This window comes from Bombus pascuorum, chromosome 1 (assembly GCF_905332965.1).
Source record: "Bombus pascuorum chromosome 1, iyBomPasc1.1, whole genome shotgun sequence".
NCBI lineage: Eukaryota > Metazoa > Arthropoda > Insecta > Hymenoptera > Apidae > Bombus > Bombus pascuorum.
In genome coordinates, this window is record NC_083488.1 from 33,313,364 (window position 1) to 33,340,708 (window position 27,345).

Here is a 27,345-nt window from a genome sequence, read left to right on the forward strand (position 1 = left end):
ACGTTTTACTATTATTCACCATTCGACGAAAAGTAAGAAATTTACGATAATAATAAAACAAAATTTATATATAAACACGAAGAGTACAATTTTTAGTCAATAGTGTATACAATGTATTTACGCAATCATTTGTTCGGGGAAAAGCTCAGGAGTCAAATACCATTAATCCTTCGCATTAATTGCACATAACAGAGAGTCAATGGACCAGAAAATCAAAGCAGGCGAAACCGAATCCGAAGGACAATAATCCCATTATCTTCGATTAGTTCATACCTGAACCTCGTCTCGGCATCGATTCCCCTCTCTTGGGTTACCTTAAACGCGTGGGTTTTCCGATCAGATATGCTGGTTCGTGCGTTAAAACGCGGATCATTAGCCTGGCCTGAAGAAAAAGGGCAAGAAGTGGCTTGCGGTTTGCTGAGAAAGTGAAAAAAAGGGGGTGAAAAATTCCAGAGACCGACCCAAGGGAGACTGAGAAAAAATGAACGGGTGAGGTCGAACGCGAAGGAAGAGGATGAAAGCGAAAGAAAGAGGACAGAGAAGCGAGGCGATTGCCACTTCGTCTCTAGCCGCTATGTGGCTAATTAATGCACTTTTCTTGGCTTCTCACGGTCTTGGTCTACCGATACATCGATACAGTTTGACGCACGGAAACTGCAAAGTGGTTTTAAGGAAACGGCGCGATACTATTCGGCTTCGAACAAGCACTGAAGCGCTCGAACTTTGCACTTTGATGCATTATTTAAGAAAAAAAAAAGAATTTTAACGATAGATTTTCTTGGATTATTAGAATATCTGTTCATTACGTTATTAGAAAACCAGCATATTTTACTTCGTTTGTGTATTTCTTCTTTCTTTCTTTCTTTTTTTCTTGGCGTTCTATATTATAAAGCACAGACGATGAGAATGAAATAACAGATCTATATCGCACGTAATTATCTTTTTTTCCTCTGTCGCCTCGTTATTCGTTGGCACCGATGGGATTGCGCGATTCAAAAGCGACACTAAGCTTAGTCCGATGGTGTTGTCCGAACTAATTAGTTGGTCACAATACACTTACCTCTCGGGGGAAACATTCGCGACAAACAAAGACACAGGGGTGCCTATCAAAAACGCAGCATACTCATCTCGTAGTCGGGACTGAAATTTCATGGACTTTCTGCCCTCGAAATGGCTCTTCTTCTTCTCTCTCTCTCACGCTTTTTTTTACCTTCTCTCGGGTCACAACCACGGCGAAGACTCGAACAACGAGACAGACACTCTGCGCGCATCAACCCATGCAATTTTTCGCAACGATGCGACGAATGAATATTGTGCACACAGGAACGATTCTTTGTCGAGAATGTAGTCGAAATGCGGTCGATGAGTGGTCCGTTTGTTCGTTAGATGAGTTTAGAAAGTAGGCTGGCACGCAGTTGAGCACGAATTGAAGAGAAGGTTAACTAGATGAATTTAGGTCTATTTTTGAAAGGATTTGCACAATTCTATTTTAATAAAAATTTCATTTCGGTTCAAGTAGACGCGAATAAATTTGCCGACGTTGTTTAAAAAAAATCCCATCTACAGTTCCTGCAAGAACAGCAAACCTAGTAAACTTTCTTAGGAACCTTAATTACCACACTGTTAAAAGAGCGCCTTAAAATAAAAACGTAAAAACTTTGAGTCTAAAAGGGAAACCATTATCTACTAAACAGATACATATTAAACAACCCTGAAATATCTTTTCAATCTGCGACAGTTTAACGACATTAATAACCTGCTTCGTTTATCTTGAAAATTTTCACAGATTACTAATTCCAGTCTTCCATATAAGGCCATTTATTTTTTCGCAGCCTTGGTTCGATCAAAAGAATTATTTTCAATAAAACTGCTTTCGCGCCGTGTAACGTGCTAAATTAACCTTCGAAGTTGACTGATCCGCCATCGCGATTCTTGTGCTTTTTCAATTAACTCCGGTACACATGCCCTTTCATTAATAAACATTACGTTCCTCGAGTGACCCGTAACAGCACAAAAGAACGTCGACAAAGCCGTGCAAAGATTATGAAAGTGTAGGTCGATTAAAATTCTTTAGTATCGCGAAAATTAACTGCTGTAATCTTCGACGCTTTTGCCAAGAGGTGACAAACGTCTCCTCCAAGTCTTCGTGTTTCCCTTTTCTCTCTCTATCGCCATATCCACAGCGAAGAGAGTTCTGGCTCGTCGTTCAGGAACAGAGGCCAAGCTGCATTCATTCGACGAACACCTTTCACAAAAGAGTCGGGTATTCATGAATTACCGATCGATCTCGCTTCGTTCCGTCTTGTAGAGAATTCGATCACAAGTGGTTGCTCTTTGCACGCAACTGCGAGATGACCGGAAACGAGGACACGATCGAACTGTCATTACCACGGCTCGATGGTTCCCAAGCGTCGATCCAATGATAGATCGATTTTTTAATAAGACGCGGTAAAAAGGAAGAATAAGGGAGAAGGTTATCGTTAATATTTTACGAACCAGTTGTTTCTCACTTTTGTTCTTAGTAATTCTTATATCTCAACGGTATAATACAATCATACTTTGCTTGAAAACTTCTGATATTGTATTGTTGATCTGATAGGTCGCAGTCGAATGTATCAGACGAAAATAAGAAATTTCAATATAAATAAAATATTTACTTTCAACAATTATTTATGCTCGTCTAAGTGATAGATATCAATCGTTGAATCTTATAATGCTGATTTAGATTTTACGACAGAGAATACAAAATATTCTTGTCTTTTAGCAAAAGCAGTGACCAATCGCAGCTAGCGTTAATGATTCAGTTGAAAACAGAATTAACTGTTTTTAGAACTGCTGAAGCGGTCACCACTTCTAAGAAAACTCTACATCTTTTTTTTTTTTATTTTATTTCGGTTTTTACAATTTTTCCTGAAGGACATTTGGTAAAGTGTTATATCTCATTGGTAAATTAAAAAAATAAAATAAACTAAATATAGCGTGTGGGTGGCTATCCCCAGCGGGGTGCCAGCTTCGTGTTTTTTAAGTTATATCTTTTATGCACTCTACATCTGGTCTTTTAGTTTTCTCAAGCACCGAAGCCATCGACAGCGTATAGACAAAAGACTGGGTCGAAGGGAGACCATAAACGGTAGACAGGCGACGATGGCTTCAGGATTTTCAGTCATAGGGTACACTATGGTAGCGTGCGGAACTGGATCAGCTCAATTATATTCTGACTTGTATTTACACTTGAGTATTTAAAATATATTTTCTGCCTTACAATTTATCCACGCGTTTATTTATTCACATACATCTAATAACCTCAACAAGAACTACTTTCCTTTTCCAATACTTCCAATTGGATATTCTGACTTCAGTTCTTGACGTTCAATCGGCCCATATTTGTAATCTATCAATAATTATTAAACCGAATTAAGATGAAAAATACGAAATTGTTAGCTATTCGTAATGGATTGTTATCAATTACGGTAATATCAATACCGAATCGATATGTCACTACTTGTTTAAATATTTGTGGACAATAACGATATCGTTCTTCAAAATGTATGAGAGATAACATCGTTCATAGTCATCTTTTGCTAATGAAAATTTCATTTCTTTCTCGAAACGATCACGACTAAAACGACAGCGACGTTCACTATATCTGGTGTTATAAACGATACGATTTTATTTCCAATTTTTATTCTTGTTTTCTACACTTCGGAATACTTTCTATCTTTTTCGTTTCGTTTCTTCCTCTTTCTTTCGCTTTTGTACATACGTCGGTATATGTTCTCCAATTAAAATTATTCGTTAGCTAAATATTATTCCTTCGTTCGACCACGATTTACTCTTTGAAACACCTTGTTTCGCTTTCCTTTTATCTTCGGCGATCATTCAGTCGCGAAAGTATGATGTTTGCTTTACCAGTATTTTCCTTTTTCTCAATTTCCTTCCGAACGTACTACATATTCCACTTTTCAAACAGGTATATTATTGATAAGAAGTATCAGGTAATAGCCAGTTATAAAGAAATTAAGCTTATTACATTGATTGCCAATAAATTAGTGATACAGGAAATTAATACATAGTGTACGAATAGAATATTCAATAGTCTTATTTTTTTAAATTATTTTTATAACTTTTAGTATTTATAATCTTTTAAGTCTTTTAAATATTGTTATAACTTGACTAGTTTGTAGTTATTTTTATATAGATAATCAAGTATAGATTAGGAATTAGTATTGCTACCATTATGCTATACATATTTAAGATTTATATTTCTATACCATCTTTTAAAATCCAAAAAAATACTTAGTTCTAAAAATATAAATTTTCCAAAAAAATGGAAATGGATAAAATCTAAATTAAACTTTATTTCATTAAATTAAAATTATTTCATTAAACTTGTATGTAATAAGAAGTCCACGAAATGGCTAAGTTAAATATTAACGTTTTAAGCGACAAAATGATCGACTCGATAGAAATGATTTGCTTAAAACCGTTTCAAGGAGGAAATAAAGTACATTTCACATAAAAATATGTTGGATTTCAAACTTGCACGATTGTTTATCTCGGAACCCCAATAGCAAAATATTCGTATAAGAATATTGCGACTTTGACAAAATATGAGCACAGAAAGGAGAAGAAAGGATTGACGTTTTCTAAAATAGTACATTTTCACGCGAATAGATAATTAGTTGTTCCTAATTCTACCTTTCAGTGTGTTCCAGGTGTACTCTCATTCTATGGGATTTAAAAAAATACATTCTGTATTAATTAAATTAATGGTACAAAAAATAAATTAGAAATTTACTTTTTAAACATTAGAGAATTGTCTAAGTTTCATATATAACTCTAATTCCTGTACCTACAGGTCTTAATACAATTATGACGCTTCTTTTCATTATATTTTTACATAAATTTCGCTTGTATCTCACACAATTTATTTTTACGTATTCTTTGTAACACGCGTTAAGTTATTGATATTTGTAACATAAAACAGACAATCAATAATTTCAATTAAATTGACAAAAATACCTATGCTTATCGATATCCTCGCCAGTGCAGATCTGAAATTTGTGAAATGAAATAAATTCTTAGAAATGAACAAATGAGTCTATTATCCAATCTTTTACAAATCTGTGTACCACGACTTACAGCGATAAGTACGTACGAAGAAAAATGTTAAAACGTTTAGCCAGTCGATGTACAGAGGAACTGAGCCACGAACCCTAAATCACAGTTATCGTGGAGATATCAAGTGGTTGGCAGGGAATTCTTTCGGCCGTAGCGTTTTCGCGTGCACTCAATGTTGGTGCATAGGACGGTACGCGTGGATGCATACTGTAAACCTACCCTTCATCGCGCCGCCATGCTTGAATTATTTAATTGGATTCTGCATTTTAGTGCGCCAGTAAACGGTGTACACTGGCGCATGGATTAATTTTGCTTACCGGTCCTGAATGAGGAGAAACACGGAGCGAGGCAGCAGTTTCAGAAATTCACGATTCGTTGCGTTTCCGGCCTTCCCCGTGTGCTTTCGCTTGTGCAAAAATCCAACCGGAGTTACGGCTCGAAGCTCGATAGATCGGATTTAAGGTTTTATCGCGCGTTTCCCGACTCGCGAAACGCATTTCCTATGGTCGGGAATTTTTAAATATTATAAATTATGAAACACGCATGTCGAGAGATCAACACATTTCAAAATCCCCGATAAAACCAGCTATCAATTTAACAAAGGATATACAGCATATCCCACTGGAACGATCGCTCGGTTTTCAAAGATTCAAAAACAATGTTAATTTCTATGAAATTTATTTGCCTTCCATACGTCAATTAGCAGCTCAGCTTTTCTATTAACATCCATTACTCTTCGGATAAACGTTTCAAACTTCAGGCAAACAATTACGACAGCTTCCGTATAAAACCGTATTTTTACAATATTTATTGTCTCGGTCTCTGAAGGACATCTATCAATTTTTATATTTATAGTACGCAATCGTGCATATACTCAAAGCTGCAGCAGCACAAAATTGGAGGATATTTTTCGATTAAATTACGTTGCAATAAAGAATGCAAAATCATAAAGTCAAAATCAGTGATAGAAAGAGAGAGAGAGAGAGAGAGATCTGCCCGATAATGATTTTAATTAATACACGATCGAATTTAACAAACAATGAATTGGAAGATGAATCGAGTGTTATCAATTTGACTGGCTGGCTGATCCTGTAGAAAACACGCGTATGCAGTTTAACCGGAAACGAAATTAATTATCAATTATATCTATTCATCAGCGACTCCTTCATAAGTCGTTAACAAACCAATGATAATATCATTCACGGTATGTCATAAAATTAGCAGTCAATAATGTATAATAAGCCATTAAATGTTTAACGATATCCCATTGTGTTTATTTATAGGTACGTGTAAGTTTCTTTGTAATAATTTCTTTGCAGAAAAAGAAGCTATAACAACGAGCGAGATAAATACAATCAATTAATTGGATGGTAATAATTAGTCTCGTAATTCCTCGGACAATTAGATATTCGATGAAAGGTAGACTTTACCACAGCTTTGAAAATAAATGTTGGTATAGGAATTAAGAGGTCTGTAAACAGCGCCTTAATTTTATGTTCAATTCAATCCATAATTGGAATTATGAATTAAACTGTACATTCTCCCATTCATTCATGAAATGTTTTGTTTCATTTCTTTGAAACGTGTTGCTATTTTTTATTATCGATAATTGAATTATTTCAAGCGTCTGCAGAGAAACACAACTTTAACTATTCTCAGTCCAATTCTCCCAAAAATATATATAACGAATTATTACATGACCTGAAACTTTTATGAATCTTATACAACGGATTAACGAGCTTCGCGAATATTGTGGCAAGGATCGATAGCGCGTCTTGGTGGAAGCTGATTTAACAGTAAAGTATGATTTTACAGTTCCTGTCCATCTTTTCGGTAAATACAGAGGTTCACGATATTTGGTCAGAATCGATCGATGTTGAACATAAGCAAGTTAGGTGTTTGAAACTTATGGAACAGTCTAACTCGAACAACGTTTTCTTCTCCAAAAGTGGCAAATATGTTTTCATTCAATTATTCGATAGCGTGTCATCGCTCCAATTGTAATGAAACACGAGTTGTTATATAAAATTCTGATCGAAAAGTACGAAATCTTCTACAATTACTCGATAACCTTTAAAATAAATTTGCCAATTTTTCGAAAACGACTATCGAAACGACAGCCGTGTCGATACCATCAATGTTCATCGTGCTGGTGCAAAACAATGGAACAACAAATCGAGAAAAAGAAGACAAAGCGTGGTAATGGAAACCAACGCTGGGGAATATGTATTTGCACGAAAGACGAGGAAAGACTCTGCGGGAAAGCTCGCCTTGTTGCGACATGGAAACAAGGCCGCGATGTGGTGGCGAAAAAGGAACGGGTTGATGGCCTGGTTCCCAGTGGGAAGAACGTGGGATCGGTTCATTGAGGCGGCGACTTCAAAAGGATTCGCGCGAACGGGGAAGTGGAATTTTCATTATCGGAATACCAGTCACTGTCAGTAAACCTTTTACTGCTTTGATAAGCGTGGCCGAGCTACGCTGAAAGAGGACACGAGAGGTAAAAGAGAGAAAAAAAGAAAAAGAAAAAAGAACGATCTCGTGGATGTAAGCTCGCTAGTCTTGCCTTTCGTCGTGACTGACTTCGGACGAGAGATTTTCTTCGGTTAACGGACAGATTCCTCCGTCTTTAGAACGACGTGTTTGCTTGGACTAATCTTTATTAAAGAATGATCATAGCAAAAGGCGAATCAGCTATGTAGCTAGCGTTGCAGAATGTCACCGAATGGCTACGAGTGCGTGAAATTTGATTGTAATCGAACTAATATTATTCATGAAATTTTACACGTCACAGATTACATGCTATTAGTACAAAAAATGTTGTTGTACAACAGTGGCAAGCGATAAATAAGATAAATTAAATCTTGACGATTTATCGTTTGATATATCTTTAACGACAAACACGTTACTTTCTATCTGTGTATCAAAGATATTCACCGAGATAGGGAAGAGTCTTAAAAATTCTAAAAAATTAACCTCGTGTCTACAACATCGCTGTAAAAATGTAAAAATGCCTGCCGTTTAGATCTCCGGTTGCTTACAAGCGATTTGATTTAACGCAAATAAAAGTGGGTAGCCACGAGTCACGAGCAAAGTTGGCGCCTTGGGGAAAAGGGGACTCCGAAGGGTAGAAGAGATGATGTCAGTCGATACGCTGCTCCCTGCGTTTCTGACGGGAAAATTGAAAGCGTTGTACGTACTGTTGCTGGAGGAAACGTAGGACAAACGGTAAATTTGACCGGATGTTAACCACATATATGTTTCGCGTCTCAGGGGATTTATCAACCTATCAAAATCCATCTTTCACGCAACCGAAAAAGAATCTTGTCTAAAGAGTCGACGACATTTACACAACTATCGAATGAAATGTTCTTATTCATAGTACTCACCAAAGGGCCAGCTGATAGTGTAGGATAGCTCGGTTAGGTTGCGACGTGTCTCGCAGGAAGTTGGCGAAGTTATAATGCATCTTGGCGTTGTGGGGAAGAGACCGCAGACCCGCCCTATAAACAAGAGGATTCGGGGTCAGAGACAGGGTCGTCATCTCGACCTCGACTCTTTATCCCACCGCGGTTACATCTGATATCGTCTGGCCAATTGCTAGCACGCGCGCGATTCTCGCTCGTGCGACAGCATTGGCGGTGTGCCCGCGGCGTTGTCCCACCAGTGACGAAGAGGCCCGCGTAAATTTCCGCGAAATTATGCCGCGATCCGGGGAATTTAGACTGGGGATTTCGTGCACCACGAATTACGAGCTTGCGTACCGAACGAACGACTAAGGGCAGAGTTTCAAGTTAGGGAGTAACGTGAATTGTGATTTCCCATTTTCTCGTTGGTTTTTCATTTGTAAACTTTCCGACTGAATATTTCTTTTTACTTCTGTATTACTAATTTGTAGACTAACGCGTTAAAGGTGGGGGAATATCGAGGATGAGGCTCCTTTTGCACAATCGTATTGTACTAATGTAGATATATGATAATAAAAATATATAATGACAAGAATGTAATGTATAATATATAATAATATATAATAAAAATGTAATATACAGAGACTATGAAATTTAACGAATTACGAGCTACAAGTTAGTAACGGCAGGAAGTTTTCTTCTAAGAAATTCGGTAATAGATTGAATAAAATTTTGGAATCAAATGTATTATAAATGTGGAATTACCGAGGATCAAGATCCTCTTGCATAATTACTACTATGAACTAATTGATTTGAACTTATTGAACTAATATGATTAATGAAATTTTCCAAGTCCTGAGTGGAATTACTAACATCAATAAATTGAATTAATATCAAACTAAATCTAAAAAATTATCAAATACGTAGATCGATTCCATCCATAAATTAGTAATATTTGCAAGTCCTCCTGCACGTCAATAATTTTGGCATTAAACTCTTGTCTTGTATATTTTTATAATCTCCCCGATATTGGATATCTTTTACCTTATAATTGTAACTCTCGACTCCATAAAACCGAATACCCATTACCTACAGTGAAACCTCATATCCTTACATTTTTACAAGCTTGCAGGTAATTTCTTTGCCACGACAATAAACTACCGTAGCTTCCATAAAGCGTGAAGATTTCCTCTTTTTTTCGGAAAATTCGGTGCAAAAGCGTTCCCCACGAATTTAAAAATATACATAAAATTTCTCGAATGTCCCAAGAATAATGACGCAGCTGAAAAACATTTCGACGCTCCAGTTGAAATTGTTGCCTCGTGAGCTTTAAGATGAAATTCAACCTGTCGGTCTCTTTTCCCTATCACGAACAAAAGAAAGAAAAGAAAACTACAATATCGAATATTATTTTTTCATCATCGATATCGGCGAACATTCAAAAGTTCGTGTCTGTCGTTCCTCGATCTCGTTCTATTATCGACGAGTTTGTTATCAGTTCAATGTTATGACAGCTTTTGCGTACGGTGGAAAATAATCGCGTGTTCCGAAGATTCAAGAATTTCTGCGTAATCAAGCAAAAAAGGAAATGTCATATACTTTTTTCAAAACTCGTTATTTTTTATCTTTTAAAAGCATCCAAATGTTTACATTACGAATTCATTAAAATTAACAAACTCTTTCAGCGAATGTAACGTTATATGTATTTTCTGCAGAGTAAATCGCGAAAGACGCTAATTTCTTTGTCTTTGTTCTCATGTTCATATATTCGATGTTTGATTTCTTTTTAAACATAATATCCTCCAAACTATATAAATCGTTATATATATAAAATGCACAAGTAAAGTGCATGTCTAATAACTTTATAAATAACTTTATATCAGAAATATAGTGCTAGTACAGTTGACGTTTCCAGTGCAAAGTGTTAAAAGGCTCGACTGACAAACCTGAGAAGAGTTTCCCTGGACGTCCAGTCTCTGTTTCGAAGTATCGTTCTGTAGCATCCTAGGAGTAGAAGTAGAACGATTCCAGTCGTGATCAGACTTCTTCTGCGTGGAATAGCCGTCCAGCTGATTTGCATCCCATATACGACCAGAAGAATCCATCCAACGCTGTAAACATTCGTTGTTCGCTTGAGATATCTTTGAATCTGTCTTAATGTTCTCTAAAATACAGTAAAATCTTAAGATCTTTCAAGCGTAACTGCGTATCATTCTTCTAATTATATTTCCAAAATTATACTGCATGAACATTTATATAAATATATATATGTAATATCGTACATCTTGGGGGTAATTCAGGTGATCGATTCTGAAGTCTGAAAATCGAGTTTTATTGTGAAGGTAGCTAAATAAAATACAAAAATAAACAACAATTGATATCCGTCTATAACAATAAATGACAATAATTTACATAGACGCGAAATAACAAGTTCTATACGATGTTTACCTGAAAATCGAGAATCGATTTTCAACGTCCTGAGCTATCGATCTTTCTTTGTCAATCCTCAAAATTTTAAATGGTTATTCTGTGCTCTTGTCTGTCTCTGATGTTGCTCTCTGTCTGTCCGTTTGGGAAAAGAGTGTTTCTCAAAAATGGTCGACCGTAGAACCCTAAGAGGATCGCTCAGACCGTTAGAAAAAGTCGTGCTACCCGTAAAACAAAAAGAATCCCTATCCCACGTGAACTGCAGGGAGTTTACATATATATATTTTTTATTTTGTTTAAACGAACCAAGTTTATATTAATAGAAATTTTCAGTTTAGTCTACTTCTAAAAAATGTACATATACATGAAACGTTGTTTGCAAACGATTGTTTTTCTTCTCTCGATATTTTTTTCTTCTTTAAAAATCTCCTATTACTGAAACACATATACAGTGTTTATTTTGAAAAGTACAACGAATGATAAGATTTTGTTAAATTACCTGGGCAAATAAAGTACACGTTCCGCAACGACGAATCCAACGGTAATAAAAAGATTGGATGCGGGCAAGAACGGCAGTACCAGGAACATCCAACCAAGAAGAAGAGGCGGGTGCCTCTGTTGCTGAAAATGAAACGAAGGTTGCTGCGTTAGACGCGGAGAAAAGCGTTTTGCCTTGGAAACGAAATTGTTCCGGGTTTCCCGCGGAATATTGTGTCAACCATTAACCACGTATTAAGTAAACTTTTTACGAGCAAAGAAAACTCGAATGGTTTTGTATCGCGCTAACTGTCGAAATCGTATCACGCACGTGTCAACCAAGTTTCGAGTATCCTCTGCGTGATACAAAACAAAGAACTTGTATAATTAAACCATTTATCCACTATTCAAGAAATTTATTGTATTTTCAAAATTATACGCATATACAGACACGGAATACTTATGGGACGGTTTAATACGTAATTGAACTTACGAGAAAAACGTGAGAAAATAAGGCAACTTACATCGCGATCAAACAAATAAATTTACAATTAATTTTCGTAAATATAATTACATGTTAGAAATGAGGATCATAAAGTGACGATGGAAAGTTCTATGACATAGAATTGGTCAATCTGCTGACGTACTTATGGCAATTTTTGAAATATTTCAAAAATATTTCTATCAGAAGAGAATTAGTGCTCCGCTTTCCGTTCCATGATCTTGATTCATTCAATTTTTCAATCAATTGTCAATGTATTAAAAATTAATGTATTAAAATACGTATCAATTTTCGTGTATTAAAAAATCTCTACATCCTGACGTTCTAAAAATTTCTTTATAAGACGACAGTTTCTAGATAGAAAAATCTAGAATTTTCACGAATAAATAACATCAAACAACGCAACTAAACGATGCACATTAGTCTGGAACAACATTCGCATATATTCGACGTACGCGTTCTCGGCAGACTGTTTGTACAATTGCCAGCGGAGTATATAATCGACGTATCAGCAATAACGAATAATAGTGTCCGAAGTACCAACGATGATGAAGATACCAGTGATTCTTTCGTCGCTACTTTTCGCTATTGTCTCGTCTAAAATTCCAAATCAAACGTCGAACGAGTATATCGTGGAACAGAAGGGCCCGGAAACGTGGTTAGAACGCGTGAACATCGTCGACCAGGAAACCATATCCAACGATGTTGAAGGAAAGAAGAGTTCTTTGGAGGATGGACGACAGAAATCACGAGCGAACGAGGCTGGATTAACCCGGTGGGAAATGGGATCAGTGCAAGAGGCTTCGAGCGGAACTGATTGGGGAGGGTTGCTTCTTCGCCTCGCGGATAGACAGGTATGTTTGGACGCGCTGCGGATGATCAAAAGCCTCCTCGACGTCCGACAGCGGACCGTTTGATTTTCTTCCGGTTTGTCGGATTCATTGAAAAATAAATCTTTGAAGTGACGAGCAAACGAATGTCGTGCTCTTCCCTTTTTAATCTCACCGCCGTGATATTTGAAGTTTCATCAGCAATTTTTCATTACCGGATAGGGAAGAAAATGATTTAGATTAAAAGATTTGTCGCTTTGTCAATTGGATTTTATAGTGAAATATTCGAATTGTAACATGGAATAGCGAAAAATACAATTAATTTTCGTAAATGTAATTACATGTTAGAAATGAGGATCATAAAGTAACGATGGAAAATTCTATGCTGTGACATAGAATTGGTCAACCTGCTATAGCGGTTTTTGAAATATTTCAGCAATTTTTCATTACCGAATAGGACAGACAATGGTTTCGATTAAAAGATTTGTCGCTTTGTCAATTTGACTTTATAGTGAAATATTCGAATTGTAACATGGAATAGCGAAAAATACAATTAATTTTTGTAAATATAATTACATGTTAGACATGAGGCTTTTAAAGTGACGATAGGAAGTTCTATGCTGTGACATAGAATTGGTCACTCTGCCGAAGTACTTATGACGGTTTTTGAAATCTTTCAGCAATTTTTCATTACCGGATAGGAAAGATAATGATTTAGATTAAAAGATTTGTCGCTTTGTCAATTGGATTTTATGGTGAAATATTCAAATTGTAACATGGAATAGCGAAAAACACTATTAATTTTCGTAAATGTAATTACATGTTAGACATGAGGCTCTTAAAGTGACGATAGGAAGTTCTATGCTGTGACATAGAATTGGTCACTCTGCCGAAGTACTTATGACGGTTTTTGAAATCTTTCAGCAATTTTTCATTACCGGATAGGAAAGATAATGATTTAGATTAAAAGATTTGTCGCTTTGTCAATTGGATTTTATGGTGAAATATTCGAATTGTAGCATGGAATAGCGAAAAATACAATTAATTTTCGTAAATGTAATTACATGTTAGAAATGAGGGTGATAAAGTAACGATGGAAAATTCTATGCTGTGACATAGAATTGGTTAACCTGCTATGGCGGTTTTTGAAATATTTCAGCAATTTTTCGTTATCGAATAGGACAGACAATGGTTTTGATTAAAAGATTTGTCGCTTTGTCAATTGGATTTTATAGTGAAATATTCGAATTGTAACATGGAATAGCGAAAAATATAATTAATTTTTGTAAATGTAATTACATGTTAGACATGAGGCTATTAAAGTGACGATAGGAAGTTCTATGCTGTGGCATAGAATTGGTCACTCTGCCGACGTGCTTATGGCAATTTTAGAAATATTTCAAAAATATTTCTATCAGAAGAGAATTAGTGCTTCGCTTTCCGTTTCATGATCTTGATTCATTCAATTTCTATCCCTAGTTTGTTTAATTTGAGAATGCGATATTGATATATTAAACGTTTCGATACTACATCCACGTTTTCAATTCGTTGTATCAATTTTCGTGTATTAAAAAATCTCTACACCCTGACGTTCTAAAAATTTCTTTATAAGAGTTTTATAAAAATAAAAGAGCAGCAGTGTTGTTATGTTAGTTATTAACTTATTTAATATTAATCCGCATATACAATTAGTGTTATTAATTATTTTTCAAATATTCAAAGGGCTCACAATAACGCATATTTAATACCAAAATTAAATAAAAGTTAGTTTCAATGTCGAATTTGTCGACAACGCGTTGAATTTGGAAATTGTTCTTCGATATAAAAAAGAAAAATGACTCTTAATGAATTTCAACCGCGATCTTCTATTGTTGTAAACATTCTGCGATAAACATTGACAAAAACCAAAAATATCTGATTTCTAAGAAAAACCCCCGTTAATTTACATTGATCTTTACTCAAATACAGGAATCTGCTAGAGAAAAAAGAAATCTCCCGTCTCTAATCTCTTTATTGAGACCAAAGCTAGAAAAGTCCGACTTTACCCTTCGCAAATCGCACAAAGATCGTCAACGAAGGTCGCTAGAAGACTACCGTATTTCGGACTACATGGTATTAACGCAAAATCTCAACAACGAGGACGATGTTCAAAAGATTCTGGCGAATGCCAAGGCGCAGTTAAGCACCGTGAAATCGGACAACATGGGAAAATTTCGAAATAACGCGTTTGGCGACGATTGGCTCTCGTTTGTGTTGCCATTAAGATCAGGAATGGGATTCACGGAATCGCTGTTGAGACCGTCAAACGCGAATTACGATCTAGGACTACAGAATTGGGACGAAAATGAAAAATGGGAAAAATTTCTAAACACGAAACAATTCCTACAGAATGACGAAGATATGGAAATTGATAAAAAGGACGCGTTCAGTCAAAACTATGAATCGTCTCTTTTGAACGAGGGCAGAAGCACGGGATATTCTGATGAATTAACAGAAACATCTTGGATCGCTGAACAGGCTGAAGACGGATACAATAATCAATATCCTGAATCACGAGTGAATGAAGCAAGCAAAGATGGTTCAGATACAACCGAAGAAACATACGAAACAGATGCTGGATCACCGACGAAAGACACCGGAAAAGATAGTTTGGGTAGAAATGAAGAAAAATATAAGGAAGCTTTTGGATCGCGTTTGGAAGAACCAGGGGAATATGGTTGGGATATACAGGCAAATAAAGAAGGCTTGATCAAAAATGACGAATATTGGAACGAAGATGGTAATTATCGTGACACGAAAATCAACGTTGACATAAAAAATAAAGAGACGTTACTTGATGACATTTCGATCGATAACACAATGAACAGCGTAGTGGGAAGTGATAAACTCTCGACTGCAGAACTACCTGTGAAAATACTTCAAGCACACGATAAAACGAACCAAAATAAACGACCTTGGAGCGATAAATCGCTTTTCATTTCGGATCCGTTTGTTTTGCGAACGAAGTGGGAAGGCGATTCGAGACAGGAAAAAGAGGATACAGAATCGAAGACAGTCGATGAATCAAACTCGATGAAAGTGGATCAAAATATGCAAGGCAGGAAGTTAATTAGCAACGAAATACAGGACGAACCGTATCAAGATGTAAAATCCAGTTTACAGGACAGGAAGTTAATTAACAAGGAAACGCAGGATTCGTATCGAGATTCAAAGTTCCCGAATGATGAATCAGATTTTAATGAAAGCATCGATATTCTACGCGCAAGGAACAAAATGGATGAAAAGATGATACCGATGGAAAAGGAAAAGTCGATCGTGACAACGCAAGAGAAAAAAGATTCTTCGGAATTAAAAATACCACAATTGTTAGATGAATCGTCGGACCTGAGAGAGAAGATGCAGAGACGGCAAAATCTGTACCAGGGAAATGAGAAGAATCTCTCGTTGAATTCCTGGCGTATCGACGGATCTCCGGCGACAGACACTCGCAAAGGTATTCAACAGGAATATGATAAACAGAAGAGTGCAGCTGAAACATCAATTCGCGTCGATGCGAACAAACGTGGTCGTGTGAAACATCGCGAGCGTATTGGAACGAAATCAACGTCTACCGAAGAGATGCCCGCTGAAAACGAAGAACGAAGAAAATCGTTGAATCAGGATGGGCAGCAGAGCGAGATGGAGGGACGTAATGTTCCATCGGCAGATCGCACCGATTACACAGTGGATTCTGATGAAAATGTTAAACTCGAACGGACATCTTTAGAGGAAAGAGAGGAAGCGATAGCTGATGTGAAATCTCGAGAAGAGAAATCCGATGTGGGGAATTTAAAAGAGAAGAAGCACGAAACGGAGGATCCTGAAACGGCAGAATTCGAGTTTGATGTAAATAGTAACGAGTTTGAGGTGGAGAACTTGAAGAATACAGAATATAAGATGAAATATTTAGGAGGGAAATATTCTACCGAAGAAAATTTAAGAATGCAGAAATCCGAAGTAAGGAACAAAGAGAATGTCGAAGGAGACGATATAAATAGAGGAAAATTTGGATTAGAAAATGTAGAGAAAGAGAAGTCCAAAGAAGAAAGTGATAAAAAGAAGGAACATGATATTTCAGGCACGAAGAAAACAAAGTTTGAAGTTGAGAATTCGCAAGGGAAGAAACTTCGGTTACAAGATGTGAATGAAGCAGATAAATTGGAGTCGAAAGGTCTGAAAAGGAAAAAATTTGATCCGGAAATTTCAGCGAAAAGAAAATTTGAAGCAGAAAGTTCGCAGATGGGTAACGTGAAATTGAACTTTGGGCCGTGGGATGTAGCAGGGCAGAAATTTGAGTCGGAAGATTTACAGAAGAGAAAAAGTGAGGAAGGAAATGTGGACGATGACAAATTTGAAACGGGGGATTTGAAAGAAAAGGAAGTAGGCCCAGAATATCGAGACGAAACAGAATACGATCCGATAGTAGTACAGGAAGATAAATCTGGGTCAATGAACGTAGAAACGAAGAAATTTAAACCGTCGGTTGAAGTATTCAAACCGCAGCTTCGCGAGGACAATCTGTTACTGACTTCGGATGAAGTTTCAACTAAAAACGATAAAAATATCGAACAGTTTGATCGTCGTGACACACAAATAAATATAAAACAAGGGAAGAAAATTGTGCAACAAGACGAAGAATCCTCAGAGAAAGAAAAGGATGAATTTATTAAAAATGTCGAGGAAATGCATAAAAACTTCGAAAAGAACATAAAGAAATACATAAAATACAAGCAATACGAAATTGACAAAAATTTGAGCGTTAAGGCTAAAGACGATGAAATATTTAAAGAAGATCCCTGGAACAATGACTTGCATGCTACTCATGACGACGCGTTTGAAATTTCGAATAAAGGAAATGAATTAAGAAAAAAAGAATATGAAATAACGTCTGGCGAAGAATCTTTGAACGTGGACGAAGAACCTGAAAGATCTGAAAATAAAAGTAAAGAAAATGAGGAGGTTATTTCGTACGAAGGAGCAATACACAAAGATACAAGTGCTGATAAAGCATCGGGAGGTAAATATAAGCTTAAAGAGGATCACATCGTAACAAATAAAAGAAAATACGAAGCAGATATGACGAAGGGAATAGGACTATCGTCTATCGAAGAAGAAATGAACGAAACGAGTAGGAAAAATGAAGAAGAGCGTGAAAAGTTATCTTTGAGTAAAGAAATTCTCGGAAAAAGAGATTTCAAAATAAAGAGTGATACTTCGGAAGATAACGATAAAAAAGACGTAAAGTCGAATCAAATATTCGATGAAAATGCGTCATTGGTGGAAGAAAATAACGTATTAGTAGAAAGAACGCAATTACAAGCAGATCGTACGTTATCAGGAATAACAGACATTGCAGAAGAGGGACCATTTGTAAACGCTGGAATTCACGAAAAGAATAATAGAGCTCGTGTGTTATCAGCAAAAACAAATACCAAGGAGAAAGAACCGTTTAACGATCCGAGAATTTATCAAGCAATTTATAACACCGAACCATTGAAAAATAATGAAAAACATATTATACGTACGAAACAACGTAAACCAAATAAATTATCGGAATATCAAACTGACGGAATAAGAACATTAAATATCGAAAACAATCAATTTTCCAATGACAATATTATTATTTCCAAGAAGAACGATTCTGCGAATAAAATTAATGAAATATTGCAAGAGTATGAGAACAGCGAGAAAACATTGTTACGAGATTCGGAGATAAATCAAGCAACGAACCTGTCAAGTATCGGTACTGGAACAGGCAGTTCCACAGATCCTCAAGGAAACGACGAATCCTCTACTGCGACTATCGAAGCACACGTTGCGAAACTACAAGATGAAAACAAAGAGCTTCTCTCGAGCGGAAATGACACGTCTACAACTCCTGATGAAAATCAAATCGAAATTCTCGCGAATTTCGGAAAATTAAATAATATAGATGTTCACGCGCTTCGATATTCCGATAGACTTAACAAAGATACTAATCCTTCACCTGCAACTCATCAAGTATCTTTAGAAGAAAACGAACCTGGAAAAAATAAGATGGCGACGTTCGAAGGAGCGTCGAGTGAAAATACGCAAAAGGAAGCTAAAGAAGGGAAAAAGGAAATTCTCGCGAATTTCGGAAAGTTAAATAATATAGATGTTCACGCGCTTCGATATTCCAATAGACTTAACGAAGATACTAATCCTTCACCTGCAACTCATGAAGTATCTTTAGAAGAAAACAAACATGGAAAAAATAAAATGGCGACGTTCGAAGGAGTGTCGAGTGGAAATACGCAAAAGGAAGCTAAAGAAGGGAAAAAGGAAATTCTCGCGAATTTCGGAAAGTTAAATAATATAGATGTTCACGCGCTTCGATATTTCAATAGACTTAACGAATATACTAATCCTTCACCTGCAACTCATCAAGTATCTTTAGAAGAAAACGTACCTGGAAAAAATAAGATGGCGACGTTCGAAGGAGCGTCGGGTGAAAATACGCAAAAGGAAGCTAAAGAAAGGAAAAAGGAAATTCTGGCGAATTTCGGAAAATTGAATAATATAGATGTTCACGCGCTTCGATATTCCAATAGACTTAACAAAGATACTAATCCTTCACCTGCAACTCATGAAGTATCATTAGAAGAAAACGAACCTGGAAAAAATAAGATGGCGACGTTCGAAGGAGCGTCGAGTGAAAATACGCAAAAGGAAGCTAAAGAAAGGAAAAAGGAAATTCTGGCGAATTTCGGAAAATTGAATAATATAGATGTTCACGCGCTTCGATATTCCAATAGACTTAACAAAGATACTAATCCTTCACCTGCAACTCATGAAGTATCATTAGAAGAAAACGAACCTGGAAAAAATAAGATGGCGACGTTCGAAGGAGCGTCGAGTGAAAATACGCAAAAGGAAGCTAAAGAAAGGAAAAAGGAAATTCTGGCGAATTTCGGAAAATTGAATAATATAGATGTTCACGCGCTTCGATATTCCAATAGACTTAACAAAGATACTAATCCTTCACCTGCAACTCATGAAGTATCATTAGAAGAAAACGAACCTGGAAAAAATAAGATGGCGACGTTCGAAGGAGCGTCGAGTGAAAATACGCAAAAGGAAGCTAAAGAAGGGAAAAAGGAAATTCTCGCGAATTTCGGAAAGTTAAATAATATAGATGTTCACGCGCTTCGATATTCCAATAGACTTAACGAAGATACTAATCCTTCACCTGCAACTCATCAAGTATCTTTAGAAGAAAACGTACCTGGAAAAAATAAGATTGCGACGTTCGACGGAGCGTCGAGTGAAAATACGCAAAAGGAAGCTAAAGAAGGGAAAAAGGAAATTCTTGCGAATTTCGGAAAATTGAATAATATAGATGTTCACGCGCTTCGATATTCCGATAGACTTAACGAAGATAATAATCCTTCACCTGCAACTCATGAAGTATCTTTAGAACAAAACAAACCTGGAAAAAATAAAATGGCGACGTTCAAAGGAGCATCGAGTGAAAATACGCAAAAGGAAGCTAAAGAAAGGAAAAAGGAAATTCTCGCGAATTTCGGAAAATTAAATAATATAGATGTTCACGCGCTTCGATATTCCGATAGACTTAACAAAGATACTAATCCTTCACCTGCAACTCATGAAGTATCATTAGAAGAAAACGAACCTGGAAAAAATAAGATGGCGACGTTCGAAGGAGCGTCGGGTGAAAATACGCAAAAGGTAGCTAAAGAAGGGAAAAAGGAAATTCTTGCGAATTTCGGAAAGTTAAATAATATAGATATTCACGCGCTTCGATATTCCGATAGACTTAACGAAGATAATAATCCTTCACCTGCAACTCATGAAGTATCTTTAGAAGAAAACGTACCTGGAAAAAATAAGATGGCGACGTTCGAAGGAGCATCGAGTGAAAATACGCAAAAGGTAGCTAAAGAAGGGAAAAAGGAAATGATAAAAGATCCATCAATTTCAAATATTAGTGCAAACAGTGGAGGAGAATCGAAGACAGCGAAAGAAACACACGTGATTGGTGGTGCCAAAGAAAAATATGGAACGCAAGCAGCGAATGAGGTTGATAATACTTTGAAGACGTTGAACGAAACAGCTGATCAATCGGTTATTAATCTAACTGGATTTTTAAGTGATGAATCTAAAGAATTTTCGTCGAAGGAGAGGCCAGAAGAAATCGGATCTGTAATTTATAATTCAAACGAAGAAAGTAACTTCTCAGATGTGCGTATTACTAATGCTCCAGTTTTCATTGATAAGACCGATCATGAAACTATCGATCCTAATGAGAGCAGTCAGAAATACATAAAGTCTGACCGTGAAAGCATTAACGCCGCATTAACAAAAATTGAAAATCTGGAGAAGGAATATTATGCGAAAAAGAAAATAGTCGAAGCCTCGAAATTAAATTCGAATATCGATACTTCAAGCGAATCATTAATTAAAACGAAGGAATTAGATCTTCTAGGGAAACACAAAGATAAAATAGTGGCAAATGATGTAAACTTGGAACAAGCGACTGAATCATTCTCGGCTTGGAGTTCTAAGTTCTCCGGTAATAGCGGCATCTCCGGAGAAGATAATATATCATCGACTGCAATTAATCAAGGATCCCAAGAAGAAACGGAGAAAGAGGAAATAACGGGGCGTAACACGGCCGCAGATCATTCGTCTAAACACAGCGATTTGAAAATGATTAGTAATTTGTCAGTCATAAGCAACGGCAGTACCGAGATGGGAGAAGAAAATAAAGCAAGAAATTCTACGATAACAGATAAAAAACTGGACAGTGGCAACCTCGGAAGAAATCTTTCAAACGTTGCTAGATTATTAACAAATAAAAATTCTGCAGAAATTATGAATTACTATGAAACCGAAGGGAATGGCAATAATTTTATTGAATATGAGAAAATAAATAAAAGCGACAAGGAAGATCTGACGAAAGAATCAGAAATCGATATATCTGAAAGGAGTAACGAGCATTCGATAGGTATTACGCAGAAACAAGCTGTAACGACAGGGAAAAGTAGATTAAACGACCCGTACGCCAAAGAAACCGAACAAAAAGCTTCTTTGAACGAAAGTGAATCGATTACGTGGGATTTAAATAAAGAGAAAGCGCCCGTAGAGGTATCCAACACAAGCATCGAAGTGACTGAGAGTAATGATGCCGCCAGAGAAAGTAAAGAGTCATCACCTACGGTGAACAGGCCAAAAATGTGGAAGAATAAAGTTTTATTGTCCGATTTAAGCGGCGAAAGTTTCCAGAAGAATGACAAGTTTGAGAAAAAGCAACACGAAACGTTGAACAATTCGAGTCTGGGTGAAACGAGATCGAAAGAAGACGAAATTACCAAGCTCCATACGAAAGTGAATGACAAGTACGCGACACCATCTGCAGCGCGGCAATTAATCGAAAACGAAGTACTCGGAACGTTCTCCGAAACGAGTACTCAGTCTGCTTTGAATATCAGCGAAGCTCGCTCTCCAGACATACACGAAAATACAATTAAATCACGTTTACTTGAAGCAGCCACGCTACGTCCACTTAATTGGACCGATAACGAAGGATACAAAGACCCACTGGTCGAAGCTAGTTGGATACACAAAGATACTCTTAGCACTGGAACTTACGATCCTGACGCTATGCATTTATCCAAATTAGATCCTCGAAAGAAATTATCTGAAATAGTAAAAGTGTCGAACGAAAAAGTTAAAAGTTCAACGGACAATGTAGAAAATATTCCGAAAAAGACAGGATATGATATCACTTACAACAATATGAAAAGGTTGGGAGGCGATGAAGAAGAGAAAGTAGCTGAAAATATGTTTAATGGATTTAACGACATTTCTGTCGAAAGCAATAATGAACGTATGGGAACGATAGAGGACAACAAATTTATGAACAGTATTGTGGACACGTCATATCCAAGCGTGTCACTTAACGAAAGTGATTACAAAATAGACGGCGAGGTAAATGCCAAGAGACAGGAGAAAATAGATCTTTCGTACGAGGATGATCTATTAGGCGTGCGACAGAATGAACATATAAAAAATACGGATGCAACTGATATATTGGATCAAAAGTATGACCTAAATGAAAAATATTCAAAGTTGAATGTTTATGACGAAGACTATAAACCAAATGCTACACAAGATTACGATAATTTGTTGAAAAATGGTAAACAAGAGAAGAATCCTCTATTGAAACTTCTTTTAAACAAAGCAAATGATATCCAAAATTTGAACAACGAGATAAAAGGATCACATACGAGTGATAATAGTTTTGAGAAAAATAACGAATTTTCGGAAGCACGAACAAAAATCAAGCTTGACGAGCTAAATAAAGAAACATCTGAAGGAAAGGCAACTCAGGAATCAGAAAGTTACGAAGATAAATTACATCTATCTGAACAGAGAATATCACAGTCCACGGAGAATTTGTATGAAATATCCAAAGACGGAAAAGAAACACAGATACAGAAAGCTTTAACCGAAGCTGAAATAGCGGTAACTCAGTTGCCTCGAGTAAAGGAACAACAACAGAAGAATATCTTAGAAAAGGAAGAGGAAACGTATACTAAAGCGGGAGATAAGCATATTTCAAGTGAAAATCACTTAGAAGATCCTGATAGACGTAATGTTAGTTGGAACCAGTTAAATCCAATGGAAATTACAGATTCGAAGAGTAACGATGAAATATCATTAAAACAACATTATAAACCAAAGATACAAGGCACATCAAGCAACTTAGAAGACATTGATTCTGAAATATTAATCAGATCTGATAGCACATCCAATACGATTATGAATGATTTACAGAATAAATACAAAGACTTAGCTTTGGATATAAATGATGATTCTCCACAGAAGATGACTTATGATTCAAATAAACAAGATGAATTGAAGCTAAATTCAAAAGAAGTGGGTCAGTCTGGGACATCAATAAAATCTTATTATACATCCAATGTTACTGAAAATAACATACACAATCAATACCAAAATCCAATCCTAACAGTAAGTGAGCCGCTGAAATTGGCTTACGAATCAAAACTACAAAAATTATTGCTCAATTCGGAAAATGATACTAATTCTAGCGTGTCGATCGGATCTGGTTATACATCTAACGCTATTGCGAGTAATTTACACAATACACTCAGGGATCCAGCTACGAGTGTAAGTAACTCAAAGAAACTCATTTATGATTCATATGCACAAGATGAATCGGAACTAAATTCTAGCGTGTCAATCGGATCTGGCTATACATCTAACGCTATTGCGAGTGATTTACACAGTACACTCAAGGATCCAGCTATGAGTGCAAGTAACTCAAAGAAACTCATTTATGATTCATATGCACAAGATGAATCGGGACTAAATTCTAGCGTGTCGATCGGATCTGGTTATACATCTAACGCTATTGCGAGTGATTTACACAATACACTCAAGGATCCAGCTATGAGTGCAAGTAACTCAAAGAAACTCATTTATGATTCATATGCACAAGATGAATCGGGACTAAATTCTAGCGTGTCAATCGGATCTGGCTATACATCTAACGCTATTGCGAGTGATTTACACAGTACACTCAAGGATCCAGCTATGAGTGCAAGTAACTCAAAGAAACTCATTTATGATTCATATGCACAAGGTAAATCGGGACTAAATTCTAGCGTGTCAATCGGATCTGGCTATACACCTAACGCTATTGAGAGTGATTTACACAATACACTCAAGGATCCAGCTATGAGTGTACCTAACTCAAAGAAACTCATTTATGATTCATATGCACAAGATGAATCGGGACTAAATTCTAGCGTGTCAATCGGATCTGGCTATACAGCTAACGCTATTGCGAGTGATTTACACAATACACTCAAGGATCCAGCTACGAGTGTAACTAACTCAAAGAAACTCATTTATGATTCGTATGCACAAGATGAATCGGGACTAAATTCTAGCGTGTCAATCGGATCTGGCTATACATCTAACGCTATTGCGAGTGATTTACACAGTACACTCAAGGATCCAGCTATGAGTGCAAGTAACTCAAAGAAACTCATTTATGATTCATATGCACAAGGTAAATCGGGACTAAATTCTAGCGTGTCAATCGGATCTGGCTATACACCTAACGCTATTGAGAGTGATTTACACAATACACTCAAGGATCCAGCTATGAGTGTACCTAACTCAAAGAAACTCATTTATGATTCGTATGCACAAGATGAATCGGGACTAAATTCTAGCGTGTCAATCGGATCTGGCTATACATCTAACGCTATTGCGAGTGATTTACACAGTACACTCAAGGATCCAGCTATGAGTGCAAGTAACTCAAAGAAACTCATTTATGATTCATATGCACAAGGTAAATCGGGACTAAATTCTAGCGTGTCAATCGGATCTGGCTATACACCTAACGCTATTGAGAGTGATTTACACAATACACTCAAGGATCCAGCTATGAGTGTACCTAACTCAAAGAAACTCATTTATGATTCGTATGCACAAGATGAATCGGGACTAAATCCAAAAGAAAAGGCGGACCCTGATATATCAGCCGAATCTTATCATACGATCAATGCTGTCAAGAGTGATTCACATAATAAATCTAAAAACCCAGCGATAAGTGCAAATGACTCAAAGAAAGTGAGTTATGGATCAAAAGTAAAAGATAAATCAAAATTGACTTTAGAAGAAGATGGTTACTCTGATATATCAGTAAAATCTTATTATACATCAGACCCTAATAAGTATGATTTACATAGTGAGTACCAGGAACCAACTCTAATCAGAATTGATCCACTGAAGATGACTTACGAATCGAATATACAAGATGAGTCAAAAGTAGATTCAAAGGAAGAGACTGACTTTGGAATATCAGGCGAATCTCGCTATGCATCTGGCTCTGATAAGAATGATTTGCATAACGAAAACCAAGACCTAACCCTAGCTGTAAGTGACCCAAAGAAATTGACATACAAATCAAGTATCTATGACGAGACAAAGCCCAAGCTTAAAGAAGATTTAACTAGAAAATTGGATTCGAGCGAAGAGGCTGACTCGATTATGTCGACTGAACCTTACAGTGATTTACATAGTGAATCCAATGATTCAGCCATAAGCGTTAGCGATGAGTTAGCAAAAGTACTTTATAAATCAAATATAGACAATGAACCGAGCTTTGATTCGAAAAAAGATGCTGACTCTGGTTCATCAGTGAAATCTTACTCCATATGGAATACTGCTAACAGCGATTTGTATAATAAACCTAAGGACTCAGCTGCAACTTTAAATGATTCGAAGAAAGTTATTCACGAATCAAGCGTAGAAGACAATTCAAAAGAGAATATCGATACTGACATACCGGTCGAATCTTACTTTACATCTAACGTTCAACATGATTTACACAGTCAATACCAGAACCCAGAATTAGTGGTACTTGAGCCACTGAGAATAACTTACGAATCAAAAATACCAGAACACTCGATACACGATACAAAAGAAGATACTGACTCTGATATATCGAACAAATCTCAGTACACATCGAGTACTGTTAACAGTAATTTACGTAACGAATTCAGTGATCCAGCTCAAACTGACTCAAAGAAGAATATTGAACGACATAATTTGAAAACTATAGCGAATAGTGAAAATATAGTAGGAAACGAATCTACTCAATTTATAAAAGATGGAAAAACACTTCCAATTTCTGAACCCGATCAGTCCTCGTCATTCACAATTTTTGAAGAAAAACCAGAAGTAAATGCGCGTGGAGTAAATGTGCTCTCAAATATCCCAGTGATTGGAGGTTCTACAGACGCACATCGTTCTCTCGGAGAGAAAGAAAAAAGCACGAAATCGAACAACCTCTTGTCTCGTATTTCTGGAACGATATTATCTGGTCGAGACAACGAAGAAATTCCAGACGCTAAATTCGTAAAGAAACTGCAACCTAGTTCGGGAAAGTTGGCAAAATCATGGGCAGAAATCGCGAATAAAAGCGAATCGTCCAGCCCTGTATCTTCGAAGAAGTTTAAATCGCATTCCGATGAAGCAGAATCTGCGACATCAGTGAAGTCCTCGTCGTATAAGACTTTAGATAAAGTTTTGGAGACCGGAGATGCGAATAACAATTTATGCGATATCCTCAGATCTAGTTTCCTGTTTACACATTTTCAAGATGATGCATGGGATAACGAAGTTTCAAGCACGTACGATGTATCGACCGACGTGCTACCATCAAACGTGGCCAATGTGAAAAGCAAAAGTTATGAATCTGCGAATATGCTTCAGGTAAGCACAGTTGAAGAAGCTAATAAGCTCGATGATCTTCATTGTTCAAAATTTCAAAACAAATTTTATTTTATTAGTTAGCTGCGATTTTTCCGTCATTTTGAAACTAATTGTATTTTCCTAACGTTAAATATTTCTTCAAGATTGAGCAAAATACGATAGAGCTATTGGTATGCGCAATTTTTTGTTTCAATTTTATGTTAAAAGTTCTCTTAAGGCGTCGATTATCACTTCGATTGTTAAA

The 27,345-nt window shown here is 36.6% G+C and overlaps 1 protein-coding gene across 4 annotated transcripts in view; it reads right to left on the bottom strand.

The window, feature by feature from the left end:
* LOC132911460 (protein O-mannosyl-transferase TMTC1-like) overlaps positions 1-27,345 on the bottom strand; it is a 292,210-nt gene that overhangs the window by 43,315 nt on the left and 221,550 nt on the right. For all 4 annotated transcript variants that reach the window (XM_060968103.1, XM_060968098.1, XM_060968112.1 and 1 more), the window contains exons 8-10: positions 11,455-11,576; positions 10,475-10,639; positions 8,511-8,624 (exon numbers count right to left, since the gene is read on the bottom strand). In XM_060968103.1, coding sequence (XP_060824086.1) covers positions 8,511-8,624; positions 10,475-10,639; positions 11,455-11,576 — 401 coding nt within the window. The remainder of the gene's footprint in view (positions 1-8,510; positions 8,625-10,474; positions 10,640-11,454; positions 11,577-27,345) is intronic.